General features: G+C 43.6%; 1 protein-coding gene across 2 annotated transcripts in view; it reads left to right on the top strand.

Moving 5' to 3' along the window:
* Positions 1-1,031: 1,031 nt before the first annotated feature.
* Positions 1,032-11,865, top strand: part of pdzrn3b (PDZ domain containing RING finger 3b) — a 105,610-nt gene continuing 94,776 nt past the window's right edge. The window contains exons 1-3 of one of the 2 annotated variants that reach the window (XM_073467428.1): positions 1,032-1,819; positions 8,206-8,292; positions 10,861-10,968. In XM_073467428.1, coding sequence (XP_073323529.1) covers positions 1,106-1,819; positions 8,206-8,292; positions 10,861-10,968 — 909 coding nt within the window. In that variant the 5' untranslated portion in view covers positions 1,032-1,105. The remainder of the gene's footprint in view (positions 1,820-8,205; positions 8,293-10,860; positions 10,969-11,865) is intronic. The other variant, XM_073467429.1, reaches the window with a different exon arrangement.

Below are 11,865 nucleotides of genomic sequence, written 5' to 3'. Positions count from 1 at the left end.
ACATTGTGATTTCCCCCAACTTTTACCTGATCTCCTCCACACTCAAAGTGTGTTCTAACTTGAAAGTCTCGCTTGTGGTTGTACTGGTGGGGTCTTCTCAAAGTTGCTTGTTTTCACAAGTGTTGTGCATGCCTGAACGCTCACCCACAGCGCTGTAAATATCTAACTGTCATGTCACCTTGTCGAACAAATATGAAGTGGAATTTGGCAGCTCATCAATTCAGGGATATTCAGGTGGGGAGCAGCTATAGGCCTCCATGACAGACTTGATCTGCACTGTCAAACCCCTATACAGCAAAGGCTGCAAATGTACACATAATAACAAGGTCAAGTTTACAGGCTAATGTCTCACATGAGTCTCAAAAAATTCTGCTCCTATTGTGCACCAGTAAAAGACAACCATGGTGGGGTCAGGTGTTACAAGTACATGGATGAGGTTAGCTACTCGTAGTGTGTAGAAAACTTGTATATTGTGGCAGCAGAAACGTTTTTATGCCTAAATCTCTCTTTCACGTGCGCAGCTACTAGGGGTGTTACAGTAAAGAGTTCCTCCACAAATTCGTCCCTTGAAATGCTGCGTTCAGGACAGGATCAGAATTATTGCACTTACGCGTTTTCGTCACAAGAACAGCGTAAATTTGATGTTTTAATAAGAAAGACCATGAAGGTGTATGTATTGTCAGAGAGCGGTAGTAGTCAGAGAAATGTGTTTTTTGTCATTTTGCAGAATAGACTGCTACTTTAGCTTCAGTTTTTCATTTCTTAAGGTTCTGACTTTACACTTTTTACAGTCAGCCTTAACCCAGATTTTTGTCTTTTTCATGTCGCAGTTGCATAACAAACTTTTTCCTACTTGGAAACGTAACTTACGTAATGTTTGTTTTACCTCGACAAACTTTTTCCAACTTTTTAAAAGTAAATGCTACGAGCCGCACCTGAACGCACCAAAAGTCTCGGTCAATTAGTAGAGTTTAGACAGTGAGGAGAGCTCGTAGTCGGTCTGTGAGCGCTCCACCAATGACCAGCTAAAAACGCCCCACTGCTCCGACTCAGATCTGCGGGGGTGGGGAGCCAGCAAGTTTGGATTTGGACTTTTTTGAAAACCATGGGATTCGAGCTGGACCGCTTCAAGGGGACCGTGGACCCGGATTTCAAATGCAACTTGTGCAATAAAGTCCTGGAGGACCCGCTCACTACCCCGTGCGGTCACGTCTTCTGCTCCGGCTGCGTGCTGCCCTGGGTCGTCCAGCAGAGCAGCTGCCCCGTCAAATGTCAGCGGATCTCCGCCAAAGAGCTCAACCACGTCCTGCCGCTGAAAAACCTCATCCTGAAGCTGGAGATCAAATGTGACAACCACGCGAGGGGCTGCGATGCCGTGGTGAAGCTGCAGCATCTGGCCGAGCACGCCGAGATGTGCGAGTACTCCCCGGCGAAGTGCAGGAATAAAGGATGCAGCGAGGTGCTCAACCTGAGGGACATGGATGCTCACATGCGGGAGACGTGCGACTACAGACCGGTGGGGATATGCGAGAGCGGCTGCGGGCTGATGCTCACCCATAAAGAGCAGAGATTAAACAGCCACTGCTGCCTGCGAGCCCTGAAGGCGCACAACAGCGCGCTGCACTGCAAAATCATCAGCCTGGATAGAGAGTTCAAGAAGCAGACTATTAAAGCCAACAAGAGGGAGAAGTCACTCCTGGCGCAACTTTCCGCCGTGCACAGCGAGCTGCAGATGACAGCTCTGAAATATCAGAAGAAATTCACCGAGTACAGCGAGAGGATCGACTCCCTCACCAAGACCGTGGCTTTCTCCTGCCAGGTGAGCGACTCAGTTTGTACTTTCAGAGCGCGCAGGCAACTTTTTCCTCTCTTATCCACCCTGCTACTGAGGGAAAACCTGTATTCCATTAGTGTAAAATACATGGAAGTCAAAAGAAAACCTCCAGTATATAGAATAACAATGTTTGTGACTGATTCCCAAAAGTTGATTCTGATAGATTGTCTTCCTAAATGTGTCTCTAGGCCATGAAGTTGGCCTAGAGACACATTTAGAAAAGACAATGCTGTAAAACTCATTTCTCAACGTGTTTGCTTGCATTCATGGACTTGCTATCCCAGTTTAAAGGACCTCCATGTTGTTTAGACAGATTGTTATAACAACATCCCAGATGAACATACGAGTCAGACTACTTTTGAGGATTTTCTTCCCCTGAACCAACTTTTCAGGAGTCTTCTGTAGCTCAGAACTTTGTTTCTTCGCTGTCTGCTTTGAGACATGGATGTCAGCTGTGCCTCTGGCCAGCTGGCAGTCAATGGGGGGGGGGGAGGGCCAAATATTTACTGCACTTCTGTACACAACAAGAGCCAGGTTCCAGTTATATTGCCTCCTCGCAGCATGCTTGTTTGGGGCTCTCTGTCATCGGATGTTCGCCCTTTGCCTGGGACGATCATAACAAATTAGAATCATGGATGTAGCAGGGTCGCTGGCATCCAAGTTGTGAGTGTTGTGTGATATCAGTAGGAGACATCAGAGGGGCTGGGAGGCCTTTCAATTCCCATTGTTTTGTGGATGCAATGATAATGAGACTTTAATTCTCTTCCACCTACAGTGATATATGTACTGGTCACCGCTTAATAATGTTTTCTCTGTTGAATCTGTGAGCAAACGCCGGCTCCTGTTGAGAGAAAAGACCACAAAGGCCTGGTGAAACAATGTTTTATGGCTCAGATTTAAAAACCTAATGCCTCCTGTAATGACCAATTATCAACATCATAAAGGATGCAGGAGTTCATAAGTCAGTTAATGAATCGAATTAGTGAACGGTGGCTGTGATCAGCCGAGGGGAGTGGTTAGCGTAATCAGGCTTAGTTATAAAATTTGTCCAGGAACAGGAGGAGGAGTTTCTAATGTGAACAGATTGGGAACAAACTGCTGACGCTGTTATATAAAATGATGATGAATGGGAACTCTATTGGATTTCCCTCATTTAATTTTACATCTCTTAACGCCCTAATTTTGTCACTGAAGGTTCTTACACAAGGCTTTTCTAGCAACACTGCATCAACTGAGACCCTGTTGTTGTTTCACACAGGACAAAACTATGGCGGCATGATGTCTCCTTACTGTGTGATTTTGAATAGCACACCACCGTTCAGCAGGCGAAAGAGGCGTGAAGAACAGCGTCGGTGGCTAATGTGGCATTTTACGTACACCTTGGAGAGCGCCGTCCAAGGTGTACGTAAAACTTGCATATTGCCACGTTATGCTATTGTTTAGAGTCTAAACAATAGCATATTGTGGCAATAACAAGCATTTACTGTATCTGTGATATGGCAGTTGATCTCAAACCTTCTGCTCAGAGGGTAAAATGAGCTCCTGGACCTCGAGTGCTGCAGGGATGATGTATTTTTGCGGGCTGACCCGGAAGTTAGCATCACCATGGTTCCCTCGACAAAAAGCCTGTGGGCTTGTTCCTTTGGATTATTGTAGAAAATAAGCCCTGTGGCAAACACAGGTTTACTAAACATACTTAAACACGTTATTCAGCAAGATAATCTTCACCAATGAAGACCACTTTTATGATTTTTAAAGCATAAATGCCATCGCCAGAAGAGCTAACGTTAGGCTAACGAACTACATCGCGGCCGTACGACTTCATCGTCACTGCCACTAAGCTTCTTACTACACTGTACTTTACACACTTAGCTATAAACTGATAAATCACAAGTTGTAAAGTAGAGTTAGCATAGTTTCTAACTAAACTATGGGTTTTTTGCCTGTAAAGACGAACTAGTGACAACCTCTGTTGTCTCATTTAGCCACTTGTTAGCACTCGCCTGTTTTGTATTCACTGACGTATTTCATGTCACAGAACAAAATATAAAAATATCTTAAGCTTGTGTCAGACATTTAACTGAAAACCCACAAAAAAAACATTGATATTTGAGCACTGTATTTGCAGACATTTACTGTCGCTGTTCTTCTCTGAGTTAGCTGCTGAGGCTAGCTGCTTTGTAAATCCCCTGGTTGTGTGACTACCTCTGCAGGGGAACAATAATGATCCCCCATTTCGTCTTCGTACCTTTGATACACAACGGCGCGACGGAATAACGGCACAACATTCCCGCCTTGAACAGCCCATGTGATTTCTCACACAACTGCACAGCTTCTTTAACTGACATCTTTCAAAGACTTCACTCATCTCTCATTCTTTTGCTCGTTTTCTCTTGGTGGTTTCATTTGTTCGTCGTTGGGCTCAGTTCCCAGCAAAATATGTTCCAGTAGACTGGTGAATTACCCACCCAAACCACCGATGCGGGGAAATGGTGAAATCGCTCATGCTGGTATACAGAAGCTTCCTGGGACTGTAGCACAGCTGGTTATCATAGTTCATTTCACAGTGGCATTTCAGCCCTACCGCTGAGATACAGTTTACGTTCAGTGTTTTATTCTCAGCATAACTAATGGGAACAGAAGGAACGACGTCCTTTGATCTGAAACACCTTGAATGTACATAAAAGAAACAGGAATTGTTGCAGTAATCGCCGACGTAGGAGAGAGAGCAGGTCGGGAGGAGAAGAAACACCATTTTCTGGATAATGTGGTTAGCTGGAAAGCTGTTTTTCCATAAAGGCTCTTTCATTGGGTCCAGTCAAGCAGTGAATAGGATTGTTTGCTGGGAGAACCTCAATACACACGGCGTTATGAAACAGAGCATCACAAGTGGGATTAGCCATGAAACTCTCAGAGCTTTGCTTCCTTTTCGTGATGTCAGTGATGCATTGTCGTCAGATTTGATTAAATTTATTGCCTATTAAAGCGTTCTCACGGGGGATATTTCAGAACAGGCCCAGGTAATGACATTTATGATGGCTCTGTTGCTTTGAAGCCATGCAAGAGAACCAGCATTCTCAACGTCACGGTCCCGGAACAGCTAAATGGAGTGCATCCGTTACTAGCCGTGTTTCACAATGTGAGAAGGGTCTAATGCAGATTTGTTCCTAGGGAGTATGGGGGTTCATCCTGACGAGTAACCTACTTCAGTTTGTTTTTGTGGCTCTGTCGCTCCTAAGCTGAGGCTTCCTGAGCCAGATGGAGGATTTTAATGTCTCCTTTTAATATCCAGGCAGCCACTGTGAGGGAGATCAGGGTGACCTGGCTTTATGGAATAAGTGACTGGAGTTTCCAATAATAGTCCCAACACTATTTAAACTTCTTCAGTGAGCCAGCAAGAGCTATAAAACAAAGCAAAAACAAAAAGCTCAGATCTCGCTCTGGTTCACTTCAGCGCTGCTAGGATCGCTGTCACACTTTCCGTTCAAGCCTCAGATCTCGGCTTTGAACCGAGCTCCTCTTCAGCTGCTCTGGATGACAGTGTTAGTGCTACTTGATGCGATAAAGAGAGTCTATGAAAATCACGAGATGTGAAACAGATTGAGCTTCCATTGAATTTGATCTTTGTAATCATGGGCTTAATCTGATAAGGTTAATAGTGGTCTAATTTTAAAAGCGTGAATCTGTGAGACAGTTTAGCAGAATAATGTGGCTCCATTAGTTATCTCGCACCCGTGGGTGTCGGTTGAATATGACAGAGATCACATTAGTAAAAAGCCATCCAGAAGTCACTGGAAATGTGTTTTTTTTAGTAGAAAATTAACCCTCCAAAGGATGAGATCGATTGCCTGCTTCCTATTTAAACATTAATTATCTCACTGAGTTAAAAATCTATCATACGGCGTCTTCCTCACTAGACCAGGTCACTGAGTTTCTTCCTCTTGATCACATGACATTATATTGTCAATCTGTATTTTCCTTTTTCATTCTGCATCGCAGTACCAACAGTATAATTAGATACACTATGAGAGGCAGTCAGAGGGGAAGCATTTTGATTGAGGACAGACTCGGAAAGTGTGACTGGTGCTGAGGTGAAGGCTCGCCGTGAGTGTGCCAAGTCACCAGCGAGCAGCAGACTAAAGTTTCACTGTCAGTTTACTTTCTTTCCTCAGCTGGCCAGCTGTTCTTCTTTTTCCATGAAACTGAACGTTAAACGTTTGTTTACTTGACATAGCTTCCATGTGTTTCACCCCAGATGATGTCAGCGTGATCACGTTTTGCATTTTTAGTGGCGAGTTGTTTTTGGTTTTTTTTATAATCACGGCGTAGGTAATGCTTAAGTGAGTACACAACCTCCTGAAGAGATCCACTTCATTTCTTCAGGATTAGAGCATCGCTAGAGTGTTCGCAGATGTGGAAAAAAACGCTCCTTAATTACTGTGCGTTCACTTTAATGGCTCCTGCAGACAAAAATGTAAAAAACACCTTTAAAATGCATCCAATTTGTTTTGGGGCTTGTGGTGGATTCAGTTTAACTTAAGTGGCTCAAATAGCTTGTTACTCTTTTGCTTTTTTTTCCAACTCCTCAGTCGACTTTGACTCAGTTTGCAGTTAATGGCCAACTGTCGTCTTGTTGACAGTAACGGCTGTAGTCACTATAATTCGGAAGCATGTGTCGCTAATGCTGCCGTGACATGTTGCAGGAGCACGCATTCCTGAACGGCCTGACATGCACACGATGGTCTTTTTAGCCTATATGGCAGTCAGGACACTGTACATGCCAATAATATCTGCTTTATATTTAGTCTCTCTGTGGCACAGCATGCTGGAGTGGCAGCTGAAATTATGTTACCTCATAACTCCCCTCTGAGGCCCGCTTTGAAAAAACAGATTAAGAGCTGACTCTGCGAGTTTCCCAGAGGTCTTCATGTCGTGTTGCCACTGAGTAAGAGGTCCTCTGGTGTATTCATTTACATAGGACAACAGTTTGTGCTGGCTGAGCCCTGGAGAATGGTCAAGGTTAAGGCTGAACAATAAAAAAATGTATATATTTATATATTTGGTTGCTTTTCTTTCTTAATATAAATAACGGTCTAGTTCTAAACATGATGACTTGTACCAAGTATAACCACAAACTTATCTTGTCTCTACATTAATTAAATAATTACATTTCTTGATGTTGAGATAAGTTTCTTCAAGCCAGTCAGCTGGAGAAAACTTTAAGTAAACTTGGTTTGTTTGAATAGAATAACTGGACAGTTTGGCTCATATTTCTGAAGGTACTGGCCCGCAGTAGTGGTATACATGATCTAAGTAGTCTAATTATGACTGTAAGCGGTGGTGTTCACTATATTAATTACACTACTGTGGTAATAATGACCAACTCACGGTAAGTCGAGCCCGACAATGTTTTGATATCTGACTAACGACCCCTAATGATCCCGTTGACAGCTGAGCACTGTGGCTGCTTAAGCTAACGTTAGCTTCACAGGCTAACAGAGCGAGCTGCTTGACAGCCTTGAGTCCTGGAGGTCAAGATTCAGAGCTTTTTGTATGATAAAATATACATATGACGTACTTGGAAGTTTAATGATAACGTTTTTAACAACTCCGTTCACCAGCTTTCTGTCATTACACTCTACAACTGCCGAGCTAACGTTATCCGTTAGCTACCTGTCTCATCTCTGAGCGAGGCGATAACTTAGAACGTTTATGTAGAAAGAGACGAGTGGTGAGGCGGTGAGTGATTTAATCTTTCGACAAAACTGTTTTTTGCTAAACGTTAGAAACAGGCAGATAGGGAGCTTGTTGATTAGAGAACAGCAACAAGTAAACCTCTTTTTCTGTTGGGCTAGTTCACAGAATTGGCATCAGTTAGCTAACGTTACGGCTGAGTCGAGTATGCCAGCAACAGTTGCCGGTATATTTGGTGACCTCAACAGCTGTGTGTTAAAACTTTAATTTCCCCACACCTTGTAAGACACTGTGTTAGTTTTAAATTTAGCTTTTACAGTTTGACATTTGCAATGTTTCAAACTACGTCAATTAAATGTTCCTCCTCATCCCTGAGGGGATATGAATTCAGAGGTGCCGTTGAGCCAGACTGTTCGCCCCTTAACGTGTAGAGGAGGGTGTTTTAAACGTTCTCTTACCGCTACACCTTCGTCTATTTTTACTTTTATGTGCTTGAGCCCCCCTGTTTTCTGCTAATAAACTAGATAATCTTTTGGTGTTTGTTTCTCTTCTGTTCTTCCCCCTTTAAGCACCCGGTTTAATCATTCTGTCGCTCACCTGGAGTCAGTAATGGATTATTATGTATAACCTCCTGCCATCTCTGTGTTCACGTCTCTCTCCTGTCTGTCTGTCTGTAGGAAGGCGAGACTAAAAGCATGACGGTTGTCCTTCTTCGTGAGGGCGGATCTCTGGGTTTTAACATCATAGGAGGAAGGCCATGCGCGGTAGGTTGAAAGCCGAGCGTCTCGGAGGGTTTCATCTCCCCCGGTGATCAGCCAAGTGTCAAATGGCAACCCAGGAATGAATAGCACATACTTGAAGCACCACAAGCTTTCTCTGTACTGACTGACACAGCTTAGACAGTCATGCATGTGTTTTTTAGTCTGCGGATAGATGGACCGCATCTATCAAGTTTTATTGTGTTTATATATTGGTCTGGTTTAGCGGATTTGGCATTACAGATTAAAAAAACTATAATTACTTTTATGGGAGTTAAATCTGGGATTATGGCTTTGACCGCAGTTGTTTTGTCTCTAATTGAGGGGATTTTGGTGGTGAGGTAAACACAGAGGAGAGGAAAGGGTCTTTTATCCCAGCCCCAAACCTTTCACAGCCACTTTTCTGCCTCGAGGCTCTGACATGAAAGTCATTAATGATGCCACACGCTATGCCGAGCGAGAAGGGGTTGAAAATATCTCAACGCCGGGTACGACTCCATCTTCCATACACGGGGCTATTGAAATGGTGCTGCCCGTATCTGTTTCATCGGGACTGTACTCGACTGTTGCCGTGCTGTTTTTCCACAGCCACAGTGACGAACTTTTCTGGAGCGACATGCATTATCACAGTAAAACTTTTTACAGCGGGAAACTATAAAAAGATCCACACATAAAAAAGCTCTGTTCTCCATCCGAGCCCACGGTCTCGTAGATTTGCAACCTTTCTCGCTCCTGTGACAGAACCATGTATCAAACTCAACCATGAGAGAGCACAGATAATACTTGGCTTTTGCTTTCCCCTGCTAGCCTCAAATCAGCAGTCTATATAAGAAGCTATTCATTAAAATGGAAATAGCTAATATCCCCTCGTAGCCTTTGACACGTGTGTTTCATGTGGCTGTCATCCTGGCATGGCTTGGTAAGAGCAATCAGCTGCCAGGTTTTGTGGTCTCTAGAAGCGCTAGTTTGTCTACAGCTCTCAAGACGGGGGCAGTTGTAAGGCAGGGTGGCTGTAAAGCAATGTAGTGAGCCTGTTGAAAAAGTGTGCAGCAAAGCATCGCCGTTTTAACACCGTACGTGATGGCAGACCAGAAATTATTAATTAGACTGACTTCAGAGGTTTCTTTAAGGATCCCATTAAATTGCACTCGTGCTGCAGAGCTCAGCAGGCTTGTAGAACATGCTTCTTGTGGTTTTAAAGAGAGCATTAACAGAGATGTAAACAGCAGGTTTTTTTTTAGCTCTGACTCTGGGGTTACGGCCATGGTGTTAGTTGCAGACGACCTCATGTCCATCCAACATGTCAACATGTAGGCTCCTTTTGCAGGCCAGGATCACCCCTCCAGGCCAGGGAAACGTATGAAGCTAAAGCTAACCCTTAAGTCCACACTCAAGGGCAGGGTTAAAGGGTCAGTTTGCCCAGATTACAAACAGACATATTTTTCCATTTACCTCTATGAGTATTGAGCCCTCCAGGTAATTGTGGTTAAATGTGCCCAGATTTTGAGATATCCACCTCTGACATTGCTGCCTCATCTGAGTAACTGATTTTCTGGAAAATTACTTCTGGAAAGCTATTTAATGCCATTCACTTGTAATTTTTTTCAGTTTTGTTTTGAGCAGCCCAAAATAAATTCAATCCACCTCCATTTTATTGGGGTGGCAGCAGAACTTTCAGAGCGGGATAACTCAAACCCTCAGCGTGAAATACTTAAACTTTCTGTCTGGCCTTGTGCCACATGGGGAGTAGGGTGGAATAAAGTATCTGTACAGCTAAATACTTACATCATGTGATATGTTATTGATAAACTGGTGCCAAATATCAATAATTTCATTTAAAAATGAGGCATAGCTGTATCTGTCTTTAAACATTTTAACTCCAGATCTGTTCGGCTGTCTGGAAGTTTGGCCTTTTGCCAGTTCATGGCTATTTAACAATTTTGGAATGATGACGCACATGGACATGTACAAGTCGCAGTCAGTGTGTATGCATTAAGCCAAGACTTTATGCACTTTTTTTGTACATTGCTTCATCTTAGTTGTAAAATTCGTTTAGCTGAAAAGTTTTAGCTCCTGAATACCCAGTCTGCTCTGATTGGTCAGCTCACACACGCCTGACCCAGCATTAAGCAGCTGTGCTAAATAAATTTTTTCTGTGCCAAACTAGCCACTAGGCATAAATTATGCAAATGTGTGACATAGTGTGATGTCATGAAGTCACGGAATTCAAGGCGGGACTAATGGCGAGGCGTTCAGGACTTTTCAGGACAGACTTTTTTCACTTTCAAGATCTTATACATGCACAAGAACCTATTAAAAACACTGAAGGAAAGGAAACAAATGAAGAAGCATAATAGGTGTACATGAAGTGTGTGAATGTCTGCACTGTTTCCAGTGTTTTTATAGTTTTAATGAGAGATTTATGAAAAAGCTCCTAACACTTCTTGTTTACATGTCAGCACAAAATTTAATAAGGCTTCAAAGATTTGTGTCAGCAACATGTACACCACTATTCTCCTTAACAATCTGTGTTTTTATGATTCTCCAGACAAATAACTGCACTTTATTCCACAGGACGACAGTGACAGCACTTCGAATGAGGGGATCTTTGTATCCAAGATTGTGGAGAACGGTCCGGCGGACAAGGAGGGAGGCCTTCAAATCCACGACAGAATAATAGAGGTATGTGTCCTCTGATACAGTTTTTCATACGGAGGAGGAAAAAAAACAGAAGTTGATGTATTGTAGATGGTGAAGTTGGATTATGTGGCAGCTGCTGTCTGCCCCATAAAGATGACGACAGTGAGGGAGCATGAAACAATCCCTCGATGTTTATGTTCCTGCGACTTCTGAAAATTAAACTCTGGCTGAAAGCGGCAAATGTGACACATGGAATGAGCATCTATATTTTGGGGCTTTTATTCCGGCTCAAGGAAGTAAATCCTGCAGACAGCTAAGGTTTCAACATATACTTCTACCAATCACCACCCGGGCGAAGGCTTTGTTAAGTGGGGCATCGCTGCAGATAGACCGAGATAAACCTGAGGCGAGGCTGTCTGTCTTTGGCTGTGCTGAGTGAGAAAAGAGCCCGGTGTTCGCTTCCTAGCTGACAAATCCCTTATGACAGAGCTGCCGTGTAGCATCCTCCTCTCGCCTTTAAACAGAATCTCGAGTGGAAAGGCCAACTCACCCCCGAGGTCAACTAGAGGGATGCGTTGAAAAACTCCACATCACAAAGGTTGCTTTTATAGAACAGTTGTCAAGCAGAATCTCACACAATGGCTGCATTGAATGGAGAGGTTTATGTGGATTACGAGTGTGTATTACTGCGCGCCGCAGGATGACAAATATGGTTTGTCGCAGGCTTTATTGTCAAACCTCAGTGAAATTGCCCCGGAGCATTTTGACCAGCACATTGCACACAGAGATGTTTGTGGAAAGTGTTTACAAGAAAAGAAGACTCCCACATCTGGACCGTGTTGATCACTCTATCCTGACATTCATGCAGTCGGTACAAAAAATGCCACAAGTCCTCCGGCACAAGGCTCTTCGTGTGGTTCAAAATATTGTGGTTGTCAG

Source organism: Pagrus major, chromosome 6 (genome assembly GCF_040436345.1).
Source record: "Pagrus major chromosome 6, Pma_NU_1.0".
NCBI lineage: Eukaryota > Metazoa > Chordata > Actinopteri > Spariformes > Sparidae > Pagrus > Pagrus major.
The sequence above is the reverse complement of the archived record's forward strand: the minus strand, read 5'-3'. Positions and strand labels throughout refer to the sequence as shown.